Source organism: Caloenas nicobarica, chromosome Z, assembly GCF_036013445.1.
Source record: "Caloenas nicobarica isolate bCalNic1 chromosome Z, bCalNic1.hap1, whole genome shotgun sequence".
Classification (NCBI taxonomy): domain Eukaryota; kingdom Metazoa; phylum Chordata; class Aves; order Columbiformes; family Columbidae; genus Caloenas; species Caloenas nicobarica.
The window spans coordinates 56,936,451-56,954,001 of record NC_088284.1 but is presented as its reverse complement, the minus strand read 5'-3'; the positions used below and the strand labels follow the sequence as shown (position 1 = coordinate 56,954,001).

General features: G+C 41.1%; 1 protein-coding gene across 1 annotated transcript in view; it reads left to right on the top strand.

The window, feature by feature from the left end:
- Positions 1-14,211: 14,211 nt before the first annotated feature.
- CEP78 (centrosomal protein 78) overlaps positions 14,212-17,551 on the top strand; it is a 28,515-nt gene continuing 25,175 nt past the window's right edge. Inside the window, exons 1-3 of the mRNA XM_065657412.1 lie at positions 14,212-14,249; positions 16,571-16,843; positions 17,066-17,241. Of these exons, the coding sequence (XP_065513484.1) occupies positions 16,591-16,843; positions 17,066-17,241 (429 nt within the window). The 5' untranslated portion in view covers positions 14,212-14,249; positions 16,571-16,590. The remainder of the gene's footprint in view (positions 14,250-16,570; positions 16,844-17,065; positions 17,242-17,551) is intronic.

The following is a 17,551-nucleotide window of genomic DNA, read 5'->3' as shown; positions in this document are numbered from 1 at the left end:
TATTCTCTCACTCTTCTCAGAATTGCATGCTGTTTGTACAGCAGTTTCCCAGCTTTGCTTTTTTTTTTTTTTTAATGAAACCATCCCTTGAAAAACATCTATCCTCTATTTAGTACTTGGTGCAGGATATTCTCCTTGTCTAGTACTCTTCTGGGTATGCACTCACTGAGTCATTAGCAGTACTATCTCTTAGAATGAACTGTGATGGCAACTGTACATACTTTGTTGTCAAGATCATTTTATATTAAAAAAATCAGGCTGTTACTGCTATTTACCTTAAGTATTTTTAATTCATTATATTTCTAAGTTTACTTTGCTCTTCTGACCTGGCTAGAAGTACAGTGGGCAGTAGCTGCTTTCTCAATTAGCCTGTTCCTTTCAGAGAGAGAATTACATTATTATTATTACCAGCTGCTGTATATTGTCTCTGGGAACACTGTTCCTGTAGGTATCCATTTGCCTCTGTTATTCAGATAATAACAGTTATCTTTAAGAACATATAGCCAGAAAAAAAAAAAGTTCAGTTTTCAGAATAAAACATTTCAAGATTGAGAAGCACATGTGCCTTACATTGTCCTGATAATCATACATACAAATTTTCTTTTCTGTGTGCCACTTCATCTCTTGAGGCAGGGGTTCTGTTCTGGTGTATGGGGTGTCCAGGCGCTGGAGCAGAGACTCCCCTGCAGCCCGCGGTGCAGACCATGGTGAGGCCGGCTGTCCCCTGCAGCCCGTGGAGGTCCATGGGGGAGCAGAGACCCACCTGCAGCCCAGGGAGGACCCCACACCAGAGCAGGTGGATATGCCCTGAGGGCAGCGGCTGCTGCAGAGCCTGTACAGGAGCAGGCTGCTGGCAGCAGCTGTGGCCGCTGGGGGACCCACGCTGGAGCAGGCTGCTCTGACAGACTGAACCACAGAGAAGGACCCGCGCTGGAGCAGCTCCTGGAGGACTGTGTCCTGTAGGAGGGACCCCGTGCCAGAGCAGGGGAACAGCACCTGGAGGGAGCCGCATCAGAGGAGCTGTGATGGACTGACCACAACCCCCATTCCTCAACCTCCTGCACCGCTTGGGGTAGAGGAGTTAGAAGAGTGGGGAGTGAAGGAGTGAAGTTGAGCCTAGGAAGAAAGGGGAACGGTAGGAAAGTGGTTTTAGTTTTTGCCTTTGATTCTCACCATCATATTATCATTTTAATTGCAGCCAATTAATCTTCCCCAACTTGAGTCTTGTTTTGACCATGCTGGTAATTGGTGAGTGATCACTCTGTCTCAACCTATGAGCTTTTCCTTCTTGCTTTGTCTCCCCTGTCCCTGTTCAGGAGAGAAAAGAGCTGGGTGGGTGTCTGGCAGCCAGCCGAGGTCAACCCACCACATACAGTGTAATGAATTAGGCCACATGCCACAGTAAAACATACTGGACTTTTCAGGTTATAATGCAAAATGAGCAGGCACTATATACAACTAAATAATTAAAATGACAGCTAAGAATTCCTGCATCACTACATCATTATACCTTCAAACTGGATCAGAAACAGTGTCAGCACGGTTTATATGTACAGTGTTCCTTGTGGGTAGGAAGTCTGAATTTGCAGGCTACTGGTTGCTGCTCAATAACATAAAGAAAGTGATCTGTTAATCAAGTAACATAAAAGACCCTAAAGGTATATATTTGTATAGTGATTTTATATTTAGCAGTTAACGTATGACCATGAGCCAGCACTGTGCCCTTGCGGCCAAGAAGGCCAATGGCATCCTGGGGTGTATCAGAAGTGGGGTGGTTAGTAGGTCAAGAGAGGTTCTCCTTCCCCTCTACTCTGCCCTGGTGAGACCTCATCTGGAATATTGTGTCCAGTTCTGGGCCCCTCAGTTCAAGAAGGACAGGGAACTGCTGGAGAGAGTCCAGCGCAGGGCCACAAAGATGATGAAGGGAGTGGAGCATCTCCCTTATGAGGAAAGGCTGAGGGAGCTGGGTCTCTTTAGCTTGGAGAAGAGGAGACTGAGGGGTGACCTCATTAATGTTTATAAATATATAAAAGGTGAGTGTCACGAGGATGGAGCCAGGCTCTTCTCGGTGACAACCAACAGTAAGACAAGGGGTAATGGGTTCAAGCTGGAACACAAGAGGTTCCACTTAAATTTGAGAAGAAACTTCTTCTCAGTGAGGGTGACGGAGCACTGGAACAGGCTGCCCAGGGGGGTTGTGGAGTCTCCTTCTCTGGAGACATTCAAAACCCGCCTGGACGCCTTCCTGTGTAACCTCATCTAGGTGTTCCTGCTCTGGCAGGGGGATTGGACTAGATGATCTTTTGAGGTCCCTTCAAATCTCTAACATTCTGTGATTCTGTGATCCTGTGTATGTGGGAGAACACACAGAAGCACCATTCCTGTTAGATTCTTTCCTCTGCCAGTACAGTGATTTATTTATGACTTCTATAGAGAAAATTGAAATAAGGCATTGGAGCTGCAAGCAGGAGTAAAAGGTCATGCAATGGTGTTCAGGAGAACAGTGAAAAAATCTGTGACAAAAGAACAATCTGCTTCTAGACTTAGACATTACTGGCAGTGAAACCCAGGGAAAAGATTATTTACTTGTTGATAAAAATATTTATATAAGCAGTTCTTAGGTACCATCAACTAAATACCATCTCAGAACTGGGACAGCATATTCTACACTCCTACTCCTATACTTCTCTACTCCTAGACTCATGTTTCTATACTCTCACTCCTTCATTCCACCCCTCTCCAGCTTCCACATGCACTGGTTGCGATGCTGGATTTTGTACTGTAACATTTTTCAAACAATGAGCCTAAGATTGACTGTCTGCCAGACTACTTTTTTTTTTCTTTCCCCTGAGCCAAGCAAATGTTACTGTGTCTTTATATGTCACTGTTGTGAAAATGTCTTTGTCCTTGTCTACAATTCTTAAAAATATTACTGTTTGAGGAAAATGGGATGTTTCTCTTAGTGTTTTCTAAGTGCCATCAACCATATATACAGTGCAGTTAATTGCTGAAGTCCCAGTCTTCCAATTTCCTATACAACTATCATTTTGAGAAAGTTCAAGCTGGATTGCAGGACTCTTTATTGAGTCATGTGAGTTTTCTTACTGTAAACAGATGAAGGCTCTTTATCTATTTTGTGTTCAGTTTTTCAATTTGGATTGTATTAAATACATGTAAAGTACTAATTATACCAGCTTTTGTTTCTGAAAAGTCACTCCTCTGAGGCTCTTGAACAATAACAATATTAAAATTCTTCCTTAATTTTCTACTTCATCCTAACTGCTTCATCTAGCCAAGAGAATCCAAAACTGTGTTGTTTCAGGCTCTTTTAAATAGTTACACATATTGGATGGATGTCCTAAGTAGTGCTGCCTGACCTCTGAGGCAGCTTCCACCTTAATGTCAAGGATTCAGGGTAAATAACAAGAAGGTAAATCTCTCCTGGAGGAGAAGTAAATAACAGGAAAAATAATTTTTATATGAAGAAAACTGATTCTACATTATATTAAGCTTTTCTGCTATTATTTTTTTCCTTCTGCAAAACCAGTAGGGCTGAACTCGAATGGCTCTCCACAAAGTAAGCCAAGGATGCAGACCACCACAGAAAAGGTATTTCCTATTCTGTGCTCTGCTTTAAAAGTAGTACTCATGGGCTTTTATTTTTGACTCACGAAGCAGGGGAAATTCAGTACTGAAAATATGATTCTAGTCAGAATTAGAGATACATTAAGCATGCAATTAAAGGCTTTCGTAATGCTTAACTCAAACTTACAGGTCAGGAGGGAGTTCTGGGAGTCACCACTGACACCTCTTTGAAATCATTTGCCCAGTGCGCATTTGCAGCTGAAAATACAGCAGTGTGTTGGCAATCACCAAAAGGGTTGTGAAAACAGGTCAGAGGTATCTCCTTGTGGTCAAAACCTTGGTGAGCCTGTGGGTTGTGGGTACCGTGTCCAGTTCTGTTTTCTGCATCTAAGAAGGATGCAGAGGAGTTAAGAGGAAGCTCAGAGAAGGGCAACTGTAACACTGATGTTGTGGAACAGCTTCTTTGCAAGAAAAAATTAGAAGGACCAGGACTTCAGTTTGGAGAAGATAAGCCTCATCGGAGATGTGATTACAGTTTAAAAAATCCTGATGGTGGTTGCCCAAGTGCATGCAGAACTATTATGTACTAAATACCACATCTGCAGAACTTTCTTTCCTCAAAATACTCTCTTGCACAGTACAATCACTCTTGAGGTCTACTTTTCTCAAAGACAGGTGCTAAAAAATTGTTCCTCCTGTGGTATCTTTCTCTCATGAAGTGAAATTAATTTTTCATTCTGAAGAACAGAGCATTCTCTGAGAAACGTATTTGGAAGTAATACTGTCCTTGTCATTATAATATAGTCTGTAATTTATTAAGTTTGGGTTAAAAGTAGGCAAGTTCATTCTTTTATTGCTTGTATGTCTTATAAAAGTTGAACTACTTTTATATTGATAAATAAAACTGGCTTTGTAAAACCCAAAAGATTCTTTGGTATACTTAATTTTTTCTTTTTGGTGTTATAAAATTATCAAACTTTCCTTTTCTTTTTATATTTTTATAACTTTTAGGAAGTTAGCAGTTTCTTTTTTGCATTTTAGTAAACTCAGTGCCTGATTCATTGCATTGGGAAAGATATTTATGAGGTTGAATGAATTTCTGTGGTTTCGGTACTTAGTCCTTGTGTATTCTGGGAGCCATTAATGTGTATAATGAACTAGCAAAGCATTTTTCTCAGATGACAGGTGCAAAAGGTGTTTTAGGAAGACCCTGAAAAGAATATTCAAATGTGTAATTTAGAAGCCTAGTAAAACCAGTGCAAGTAGATATCTTTAATTTAAAAGAGTAATTTACTTTGAGAATTTACTTTCTTGTAGAAGTTGGTAAGCTTCACCTGAAAGAACAGTTTAAAAGAAATTTCTAACTTAGGGCAATTTTAATGCTTTTGAGAAAGAGTAGAATTTGATTTAAACAAGAAAAACGTGTTCCTTCCCTTTCACTGAATTTTATAAAAAATTTTCAAAAAATGACCTCCAATGCAGCTGAATTATTTAAGACAATATAAATTGTAGTGTAATGGGATTATGTGATGGAATACTGTTGTGAAAATAGATCATAACCCAGATTTTGTAGTGTGTTGTCTCCCCAAAAGATCCCGATCTAAAGCTTTACATACACATTTCTCTGAACTTGAACATTTAGATGCAAATCTAGACTGGTATCTAGAAAACCATGAAAAAAAACTTACTAAGATTAAATTTTAGTTCATCCTTGGGAAATTATAAATTATCTAGCAAAATATGTAGATAATATTACCTCGGTACAAAATAATAAAGACTTTCTAATTGTTTTCATGAAGTTGCAGAACACTAGGCAATATTGCCAAATAGGTTCTGAATTTCTATGGTTTTTGTTACAAACTTTTAATAAAGGCCTTCTACATTCTAATAAAATACACATTCAAACTTTACTTCAGGTGAAAAACAAGGTTGATCTTTTAGTTCTCTCATTTTAAAAAGAACTTGTATCTAGAAATACAAAATGGTCTGCGAAATACCCTGATAGAAAATCTCTCAAAGACACAATAACAACTATACAGATATGCAAAAATTCTGAGTCTGAGCAAGCTTCATTTAATGTCACATGAGGACTCACCATTAACAGAAAATAAGAAGTCGTTATAGATTGAGTAAAATGTCAGGAGTGATTAAACTACTAATGATGGAAAGATGAACAGAAGAAATACATCTATTATCGCTGATTATGCACTACATATTTGATGAATTAATCTGATTTCATTGACTTTCAATCCAAGATTTAGGTCTCTTTCAGAGGCAGTGGAAGCAGGGACAGATGTCCTGGGAAGAGTAGTGACACTGCCCAGTTGTGCAGAGTTGGGGTCAAGAAGGCCAAGGTGCAGCCAGAGCTGAAGTTGGCAAGGGATACAAAAAATAACAGGAAGGGCCTCTACAGGCATGTCAACCAGAAAAGGAAGGTCAAAGGAAGTGTGCCCCCCTGATGAGCAAGAGTGGCAAACTGGTAACAACGGACAAGAAGGCTGAGGTACTCAACAACCTCTTTGCCTCAGTCTTCACTGGCAAGCTCTCCTCCCACACCTCTCAAGTGGATGAACTGCAAGGGACTGGGGGATCAAAGTCCCACCCACTGTGAGGATCTAGTTCGTGACCACTCAAGGAGCCTGAATAGGTCTATGGGACCTGATGAAGTGCATCCCAGAGTCCTGAGGGAACTGGCTGATGTCTTTGCCAAGCCACTCTCCATGATATTTCACAAGTCATGTCAGTCAGGTGATGTCCTTGGTGACTGGAAAAAGGGAAACATTGCACCCATTTTTAAAAAGGGTAGAAAGGAGGACCTCGGGAACTAGCAGCCTGTGAGCCTCACCTCTGTGCCTCGGAAGATCCTCCTAGAAGCTCTGCCAAGGCACATGGAGGAAAGAGAGGTGATTCGAAACAGCCAGCATGGCTTCACCAAGGGCAAGTCCTGCCTGACCAACCTAGTGGCCTTCTGTGATGGAGTAATTACATCAGTGGACAAAGGAAGGGCTATGAACATCATCTATCTGGACTTCTGTAAAGACTTTGACATGGTCCCCCACAACATCCTTCTCTCTAAATTGGAGAAATATGGGTTTGATTGCTGCATGTGTTCAGTGGATGAGGAACTGGCTGGATGGTCACACCCAGAGGGTAGTGGTCAATGGCACAATGTCTGGATGGACACCAGTGAAAAGTGGTGTCCCTCAGGGGTCTGTATTGGGACTGGTACTGTTTAGTATCTCACTAATTACACAGACATGGGATTGAGTGTGCTCTCAGCAATCTGCGGATGACACTAAGCTGAGTGGTGCAGTTGACATGCCTGAGGGACAGGATGCTATCCAGAGGGACCTGAACAAGCTTCAGAAGCGGCTCATGTGAACCTCATGACATTGAACAAGGCCAAGTGCAAGGTCATGCACCCGGATCAGGATAACCCATGGTATCAATACAGGCTGGGGGACGAAGGGATTGAGAGCAGCCCTGCAGAGGAGGACTTGGGGATACTGGTGGATTAAAGATTGGACATGAGCCAGCAATGTGCGCTTGCAGCCCAGAAGGCCAGTCATGTCTTGGGCTGCATCAAAAGGAGTGTGGCCAGCAGGTTGAGCGAGGTGATTCTGTCCCTCTGCTCTGCTCTGGTGAGACCCCACCTGGAGTCCTGTGTCCATCTCTGGAGCCCTCAGTGCAGGAAAGACATGGACCTGCTAGAGAGGGTCTAGAGGAGGCCACAGAAATGATCAGAGGGCTGGAACAGCTCTGCTGTGAGGACAGGATGAGAGAGTTGGGCTTGTTCAGCCTGGAGGAGAGAAGGCTCCGGGGTGACCTTCTTGCAGCCTTTCAGTAATTAAAAGGGGCCTATAAGAAAGATGGGGACAGACTTTTTAGCAGGGCCTGTTGTGATAGGACAAGGGGTGATGGTTTTAAACTAAAGGAGGGGAGATTCAGGCTAGACATGGGGAAGAATTTTTTTACGATGAGGGTGGTAAGACGCTGGCACAGGTTGCCCAGAGAGATGGTAGATGCCCCATCCCTGGAGACATTCAAGGCCAGGCTGGACAGGGCTCTGAGCAACCTGATCTAGTTGAAGATGTCCCTGCTCATTGCAGGGGGGTTGGACTAGCTGAACTTTGAAGGTCCCTTCCAACCCAAACTATTCTATGATTCTGTGATTCTCTTACCCTGTATAGCTAAGCACAGGTTTGGAAATGAAAGCTGTGTAAGGACCATATTCTGCTTCATCCTGTGCAGCAGCTGCCATTGCCTCCTCTTCCTCAGGCCAAGGTGCACTGGCATTCAGCAGGAATACCTGGCTGCTCAGCAGCTGTGCCAAGTACAGTAGCCACCTGGCGATCCTGGTTCCTATCTATGCCTGTTGGGAGATGCTCTATCTGGAAAATTCTGTGTTGTTAAGGCATTAGGATACCCTTGCAATACCATCCTGTGCATTAATATTCCAAAGCTGGCCTGCAGACAGTCAATATTCCTCCTTTCAACCATTTAATTCTGTGATGAGTCTGCTGTAATGCATATGATTCATCAGCAGATAGAAAGCATATCTGAAAGATACCCTAATGAAGAACCACGTTTCCTGTCTTTCTTCAGCATTGGTATTCAGAATTAATATGTATTTCAAAATTAGCACATAGTAATTACTACAGTTACTATAACTTACTCTGGCAGCTCAGGCTGTGCAGGTCTGTGGAGTGCATCAAAACAGTTGTGACTAACTCTGTGCAATGAGGCCTAGGAAGCAGTTCCCAAGCTAGGAGAGAAATTAAGGTCGAGGACAATTAGCTAAAGGTGCATTTTTTTTCTTATGTATTCATTTAAATCATAAATTTTACATATTTAATTATCTGTTTCAGCAGAAAAAAAAGATGCTATTACACTTATTTTATATATTTAATTTATAATCTTATATGTACAATTGTATATAATTCTACATATACATGTTATATATTTTATCCCATATAGAATATGATGTATGTAATATATATATATTTCTATCTTATTTAGTATATCATATGTATCAACACACAGTAAATGATGTTGCTATTTTTGTTCATACTTTCTATAACCTCCACACTCATTATTTAGTCATTTCCTAACTTTGGGGCATTTAATTTTCTGGGTGATTTTTTTCATTATGGCTTTCTGTTAAATTTATAACAATCCATGACTTTCAGAATTGATCTTAGATAGTTTTCAGTACAACTTTGGGGGGAATAAGGATTTATTTTCTAAAACTCATGTACCTAGATGGTTGGTTTTGTTAAACAGCATTTTTGAAAACTAGAAAATTTTTTTAAAAAAGGGAGATGAGGAGAGACAAAAATACAGAAATGGTTTTCTGTACATATCTGACAGTGAGGCTGAAAGAAATAACAAAATTATACTGCAGGCTAGAAACCTAGCTTTGAGAACAAAAAGCAAGCCAGTGGTGGACAAAAGGAAAAAAATCCTATTTCTGCTGAACAACTGCTTTGCATTCAGGCTTCATCCAATGGACTTGGAGCTCCCAGTCTACTAAAATGAGTGCTAATCCATGGAATGCATGGCATGGCTGGCTATTGCAGAGAGGAAAGACCTGAATCTATTAGACCTATATCCAACTCAAGATTTCTAAAACAAAGAATATTTACCATTGTGCTCTTTTTTTTTTTCCTCCCTCCCTTCTCCATAAATATTTCATTCTTCCATCTTGGCCAAATTTTTCTTTCTCCTTTCCTTTCAGGCTGTCCAAAGCGTATCTCCTTACCACTGCTTCAGTCTCCAGTGCCCACTCCATGTTTCAAGAGTTTTTGTGCAATTGCTTATTATCAGCAGAACTTCTTTCTTGGTACGAAGTTTCCTGCCTCTTTGGATCTCTCAGTGTGCCTTACTGTGGAAATTCACAAACAATGACTCATTTTTTTTAACTTGACATGCCTTTGGTCTGCGCTGTTAGACATTGAGATGATGTGGTTTGTTTTACACGTTTTGTGTGTGTTAAAGGACCATGTCCTGTTGCAGTATAATGTCAATAATAAATAACACTGTGCACTTGTCATTATGCAATCATGAGCTTCCAATAAAAGTATGATAAAGCTGTCTAATGATGACACAACAAAATAATCACTTCCTCCTTGCTTTGAGCAAAACATTTACATGCTCTACCAATACGTCGTTTGCTTGAGGAATGTTGCCACCTAGCAACAAAGGATCCTCTCAGGCTTCTGCACAAAAGCTATAAAGAACTGCCCTAGCAGCAGGTCTTAAAACTTTTTGAAATAGTTTTGGAAATTTTGGTTTTGTCCATTTGCCACTTAGCATTCAGTGCCAGCTGGTATTCTGCACAACAGGAAAATTGCTAGCTGTTGTAGAAGTAGACTTTAAAAGGCTAGATACAGGAGTTGTGTTTTGGTTTTGTTGTGGCTTTTTTTTTTTTTTTACTGTTAATTTGTTCCTTAACACATACTATGCAATAAGCAATAATGTAGAAAAACACCAGCCAAGTAGGATACCTGCCAGACGTCCTCATAAAGCCAAGAGGAAACTTCTGCTGCCCACCCACAGTCAGCGTAGAGTGCACAGTCGTTTTTTTCTCCCTGATGCCTCTAAGAAAGCTAACACTGGCTATGGCATGGGAGTGACAAATGTTTGTAGTGTTAAATGAGATTAAAAATTATAATTAGTGTACATTAAACAAACAAACAAAACCTGAAGAACATATGGCCTAGAAAGACACAGGAAGAAAACAGTGAGAACAAGAATTAGTTCAACGGCTTCAGCAAAATGATGACTGGTGAAGAAGACATCATTTGCCAAAGTGACAGAATTGGGTCTGTTTTGGGGCTGTTCTCTAGAGCACAGACATCTGGTATCTCACCAAATCGTTTCATATTTTTTTTAAGATCTAAACAGTAATGGGAGCCGTCTCTGACTGGGAAAGCAAGTAATGGCTATGGTCACAATTACAAAATATAAGACATCGAATATACATTCATCATTACACATATTATAGCTGCCTACTGCATAAAGCCTGAATTTAGAATGTAAACAATGATTCATATACACAGAGCACTTCTGACACTTGCTCAGTGTCCAGCCCTTTTGGCAGATGTGTTATGTGTACCAAAATTTTATTTAGAAAAATAAGACATTAAAAATAAAAACCACCTTAAACTTTAGAGGACTAAATAGAATGCAAAGCAAAATCAATGAACCAAACGCTGAGGTAAGGGATGCTTGGCATTATTTTCTAAAGAAAACAAAGCTTGGTAGGGAACAACTTGCAGCAGGTCCTCTGCAATATAATAAATTTCAGCTTTGGAGATGCTTATTTACTGAAAAATTCCCTTTTAATTATAACTTAATTATGATCTATGCAGCCCACAGTTTTAGAAATCTACTGTGGTTGTTTCAAGGCTGTATCCGATAGAGAACATGGATAATAATTTTGGCATGCCACAAAATAGCAAAAGCTACATTAACAGTCTAATCAGTCTTCATCTCATGTTTATTTCAGGCTTATTCTTGGTGCACAGCAAATGACTAATCAATTGCATACAGATAAGCTTCTTGCTTCATTCACATGGCAGTGACAGAACTGCTGTGATTCGAAATTCTTCTTGAAATCACAGTCCCTACAGTCAACAGCATAATTGACATTGAAATTGATAACAAAATGCAAGGCTGGAGAGTCTCCAATATGTAATGTCTGCAAATGCCAGGTCTGTCCATGCTGGAATCTTCACAGATGCTTTCTATTTTTCGCAGTGTGCTGGTTTACATGAAATTGAGTTAATGTTCTTCACACAGTTAGAAACTTTCCTGCTCTGCTGCTAGCATGGTTGTTTTTTGGATTAGTTTGAGAACAAGAAGGTAACACCCTGAGACAGAATTAATGTTTTTCTCCAAGTAACTTTCCAGTATCTTTGAGTTGGAACAAAGAGAATGTGAAAACTTGCTGTTATATTAGTTGTTGTCCAGGAGCCAAGATCTTTCTGGGCTCTATGTCTGGAGGTGTGAGGCAGCTTGGAAGGAGGGCATGGATGGGACAGACCTTGACTGACATCCAGGCTGATCAATGAGAATATTCCACGACATGAGCGTCATGCTTCGTATTTAGTAAGAGTTGTGTTTTCCAGCTGAGGAGACCCGTTATGGTTCAGCTCCATTTCGGCTGAGTTCCATTCAGGAGTTCCCTTTAGTTTGGCTTTTTGCCTTTCTGCCTTTTTGGTCTTTTCTCTCTCTTCCCCGGGATCAACTGTTTGGGACCAGGGTGCTCTGTCTCTTCCTGGGACTGGTGGCTCAGTGCAGATGGAGTTTGTGAGGAATTGCATTGAATATCTTTTAGTTTATATCCTATTTTCATTTTACACATTGTAGCAGTAGTAGTAGTAAACTGTTTTTATCTCAATCTACGAGTTTCTCCCCTTTCAATTCTCTTCCTTACTTGGGGGTGTGGGGGGAGTGAGTAAGCAGCTATCATGGTTTTGATTGCTAGTTGGGGTTAAACCACAACACATAGTTTTACATGCATAGAATTTCAAGTTACTAGTTCTGAAATATCATATCAATCATATTACATTCATTTTCCAAAGTAAATAGGGACATGCCTAAAAATTCCACCCCTATGTGATTTTAGAAGATGTGGTTATCATTGTACACCTTTGATTTGTAGATAAAAGATGGTTTGTAGATGTTACCCTATACAAGAGCAAAATTCTGACTGAAAGACTGTCCAGAGAAATCAGATGAGTAAAGGAATTTAAAAAAAAAAAGCACAAAAATGATTATGGACATACTAATCAAAGAGAAAATTTCAAATGCATGCGGACTGTCAGTGAAATAGTCCCCACTTGTTAAGTCCCTACTCGTTGAAACTATGTAACACAAACAGCAAATCTTTAAAAGTGAAGATACTTGAGAATATTTGTATTTTATTTTGCTTGTGTCTGTGAAACTCAGAGTTATAACAAGCACTGGAAATATTTTGTCATGCAGTCAGGAAATGAAAACTTGCTGTTGCCATTGGGCTGATTACAGTGCTGTGTCCCTTGTCTTTTATGTTGGATTCACAAAATGTCATAGTGAGACAACTTGTACAGATGGCGATCTCAAACTTGATGAAATAATACTTGTTCTGGCGCACTTGGTTATAGCACTCAGGCTACTTCAGTTGCTTCTGATGTTAAAGACAGTGCGTAATATTACATCTATGTGAACATACAATGTTCTTACAATGTTCTAGGGGCTTTTACCTGTTTTAATTTCTCTGGAGTTTGCCCAGCTTTAGAGTTTAAATCCTGCTGCCTACAAGCAGACTAGAAGTATAACTTTTTAAATAATCAAATCGTTCTTAGTCATCAATTTACGGTAATTACTTTCTTAAATAGTTGTGGTCCCTGTCTGTGAACGAACCACATGGACCACATTTCAGTCACTTTGCCTGAAATGGCCCATCTTGTAACGTTCTCCACTAAATGTTAGACGGAACTTCCCGATCTGAATTAAAGTCGTCTATGTAACCTAGCAAAGTAATGACAAATGTAGGGGTGAAAGAGGAATTTGTTTACTCTCCCTCAGACTCCCAAGACCAGCTGACTGCAGCTTCTGCCGTAATTCAACGTTTCAGTATCTATACAACTCCTTATGCGTACTCTGCTGGCAGTAAAGCTACGCAGTGAAAAACACACTGAAGGACAGTGTGTCTGCATTCCTCTTGATATCAAAAAGTTGGCAAAATGACTCCTTAACACGGTTTTGAAAGTTTTAAAAAGCAGGCACTTTCATTGCAGTGTGCCAGACGCTCGGAGGATTGTTCTTCTAATTGAGTGTGCACATAACTCACACTTCTTGGCATTTATTACACACACCAATTGCTTATTAATTTGTTTCTACCTCTCAGTTCATGCATTAAACATAGATAATTTACATAATCAGGCCCTTTGCCCGCGGTCCATCTTTGGTATTCCAGTCTCTTCATCAATGGTCTCTAGTGGCCCCGGGGGGTCTTCGCAGCCTGGTGCCCCCCCAGTGTCAGCTTCTTGACCTAATTTCTTAAGCAAGCGTGTTGCCGTTTGGTGCTACTACTCAGCAAAAGTCACGTAGCTCTTTCTTCATCTAGTGGAACATTCTGCTTTCCCAGCTTGCAAACCAAGGACATCCCGCTGTGCCTCATGTCCGGTCTCTGCAGAGCTGTTGTTTCACTATTAAGTTCCTGTTACATTATACCTAGTCTTGTTACATTAGGCCTAGGGGTTTCTAACGGACTTTTGTTCTTCTTATCACTCGAGCACCACATTTAAAGCATTTAAGGAAAAGGAAGCGGTAGTTTCTGTTTAGCCATGAAATTTCTGCGTAAAACCTCTGCTGTTTTCAGATCCCTCCTGCCTAGGTCTGGTCTAAGGACACACTACGCTTATGTGGGGACGAGGGAGAAAGGCGCGTTTTACACTTTCCCCGCCCTCAGCAGGGGCATTTCTGCGGCAGTAATGACTAGAACACCCGGCATGGCGGGAGGAGGAGAAGGGGAAAGGGGCGCGGCCATTTTGAATGTGCGAGGGCAGGAGGCCCGAGGGGCGGCAGCCAATCGGGATGCCAGCCTGGCGCGCCACGTGGCAGCAGGCGGGCCAGCGGCCGTTGGGATCCCAGGGAGACGGCGGCGCGCGGCAGCGGTGAGCGCCGTGCGGGGGCGGCGGCGGCGGCGGCGGCGGGCCCGGGGGGAGCTGCGGGGTCACCGCTGAGGGCCGGCTGCGCGCTTCCGCGGCGGCTTGCAGGCTTCGGCGTCGGGCCGGGGCCGGGGCCGGGGCCGGGGCACGGGGGGAGGGGGCGGGTAACTCCTGCGCAGTCGTGTCCGTGCCGCGGCGGAGGAGTGAGCGGCGGCTGGGGGCCCAGCTGGGAGTCCGCGGGGGCTGGATGAGGCGCCGTGCGGGAAGGTGGGGGGTGCGTACGGGGCCGCTCCCCCTTCATCTCGGGCGCATCTCTCGTGTCCTGTGGCTGATGGCGAGCCGCACGGTCCGCGGGTCCTGCCGGGGTTATGGAGTACTTCTTTGGGGCAGCGGAGTGCTGAAGGAGTTCCCTGAGAATGTGGCAATATTGGGTGAAAAAACCCGGAAAAGTCCGTTTTACTCTAGTTCTAACCAGGATTATGTATTTGGTTCAATGGTTTCTCTATTATACACTTAAATACAGTGGTCCAACAGGTCAAATAAAACGTTTAGCTCAAGCAGAGCACCAGGCCGTGCTTAGTAAAGTGTAAGCAGAGAGTGAGCGCTTAGTGAAGCTCCCTGTGTGTGTCTTGCCATTCCAGATGCAGGGCATGGCCATTGTTTCTGTGGTGATTGGTCTTGTATGGAATTATTTTGTCCCCCTTTAATTTGCCCAGCTGTTTTTTGAATCTCTAGAAACTTACAGCTTTCTAAAAACTCTTAGCATGGAGTGGGATTTCTCAGTTTAGCTATGTGCTTTGTTAATTTTTTTTCTCTCTCACCAGCTGGTATGTTCCGATGTCTTCTTGCTTCTGTATTGAAAGAGATTGTAAATAGTTGTCCCCTGTGTATGTTCTCAGAGCCAGTCAAGATATTCTAGGATTGTGTCAGATGCACTAACTTCCATGCAGGACAGTCCTAGTTTACATAGTTGTTTCTTAATTGGAAGTTGTGGCTCTGGTAGTTTGGCCCTTTTCCTTTCTACCTGCAAGTAGGCTGAACTTCAGTGCTAGGGCCAGGAACTCCTTTCTTTACTTCAGTTAGAGGTGCGATGTTCAGGTGTTGCAATGAAAGCCACTGTGAAAGAATATTGCTTGGGCTTGGGAGGTAAAAGGCGAATATGTTGCACATTGATACATAACCTGAAGTCAGTGGTGCTTTACGATTGACAGTCACTTTCTGAAGCTGAAGTGTTGGATTATAATGTAGTAATTTCTGTTCCAATGGCCATGGTGTGGTCATTAGCTAATGCTAGTAAATCAGCTAAAATAAATAAAAGGGTGTAGAGGAGCTATTATTAGAGTTTCTACTCCTATTATTATTTTCAGTCATCCAAGTACTAGTAATAGTAATGTGGGGTTTTTTTTTTCCTAAATTATATACTTACAAATGGGTGTCTTCACATGTTTGTACATATCCAGTAATTCTTGTCCCATGGTGATATACAGAGTGTTTCAGAAGATTGGCTGAAGCTTTCTAATCTTTAACAATATGAAAAAATGTTTGCAATGCGAACAATGTTTGATATCTGTGTGGGATACTTAACGATGTCTTGTGTAATAAATAGATAAATAAATGGATCCTTTAAATACATTGACAAATATTCCAATTGAAACCATGGAATGAGTTACTTTTAACAGCTGTGTGACAGCAGTATTTAGAGATTCTACATGGGAGTTAGTAGTGTTTTGCTACATGGGTACTAATGTGCAACAAAAACTTATGCCTGAAAAGTGCATTCCTGAATTTACTGAATAAGTATATAATGTATGCAATAGCAAAAGTATTCATGAAAACACAGATTTTATTCTGTATTATGAGAATTTAGACTTTTGATTGAAGTAGCAGAGAAGCTCACAACTAGTTCTCTATGGAATAGTCATTTTGTATCCCTTGATGTTGAGTCAGGGAGTTTCCAAGGCCTTCAGGAGTCTGCAGACCCTGACACTACAGAATTAAATTTTAAGAGGGAAACAAGGACTTTACAGAAGTTAGTACTTGAACATTAGACCTTTTGTGTTTCGGGTATACCTGTCTGTGTGGGAGAATAAAAAATGTAGGGTTGTTCTTTGTTTTTTTTTCACCCCTTTATTCATTCAGCTGTACTTACACAGGTAGTGAGCATCACAAGACATCAATGTTTCAGCTGGCACATTGAAGACATATAAATGCTATACAATATGCATGAACATATTCATGTTTTGGGTATGCATGTTAAATTGAGACTGTTGCAAAATCAGTTATGCATTGGGAAAAGTTTATATTTTTTTTTTCCTCACTTATTTTAGAGAGACACCACGTAAAAGAAATGTTTGAGTCAGTCAAGATGAGAAGACAGTGCATGCTGGATTTCTACTCGCATTATGAACATCTTTGTGCTCTTCAAAACTCTGTCCCACTGAAAGCTGTGAAGGCGAACCTGACTCAGGGTGCTCTTGATCTAATTGTAGATCGCATCAAAGCTGCTGATTGGGCACCACTTCTGAATGCTATCAGGCATAATAAGACTCTGACTTCTATCGGAATAAGAAGTTTGCATCAACAGGGTATTGGAGAATCAGGTCTGTGGTGATGGCTATGAAAGTTAAATATGTTAATTTATGCACGTTAGAGTTTATTGCATAACTTTTTTGTGTGATTTGTGTGATGTAGGGGGAGGAATTGTGATACCTAAATAATTATTTCTTTTTAAGAAAGGCAGAAAAAAACCAAGCTGTGATTATGATTGCTCTTAAGTCAACAGAGACTGGATTTACTGATGTGTAATTTTTATTGTTTACTAGGTGTTGAAAGATATAAAACTTACTTTAGAAGGAGAATTCCAGCAATTCGATCAAAAGACTTGGCTGGCCAACTATGCAAAGCTGTCAAAGGCTGTCTCAGTATATCTGATGTATTAAAAAATTTAGAACTGCAGGGTTTGCTTCTGAGGGAGAGAGATCTAATACTTTTAACAAAGGTGAGAATATATTAGTATACAAATAAATGGAAAATATGCTTAGAACGTAGAGAAGTAGCAACTAAATTTTATAACTATTTGCCACAGATGAGGATGTTCCTTTTTTAAGATATCTTAGTGTTATCTATCATATAAATAATTCTGCTGAGACATTTAGTACAACCTGATTTTGCCGAATCAGTCAGAATCAGATAACCTGCCCTTGCTCTGATTCATCAAGGCTTACTAGAAAGTTCTTAGCAACATCTCTGGTGTGTTTGGGGTGTGTAACTTATGACTGAAACTACTCTGCATATACATGAGAGAAGGA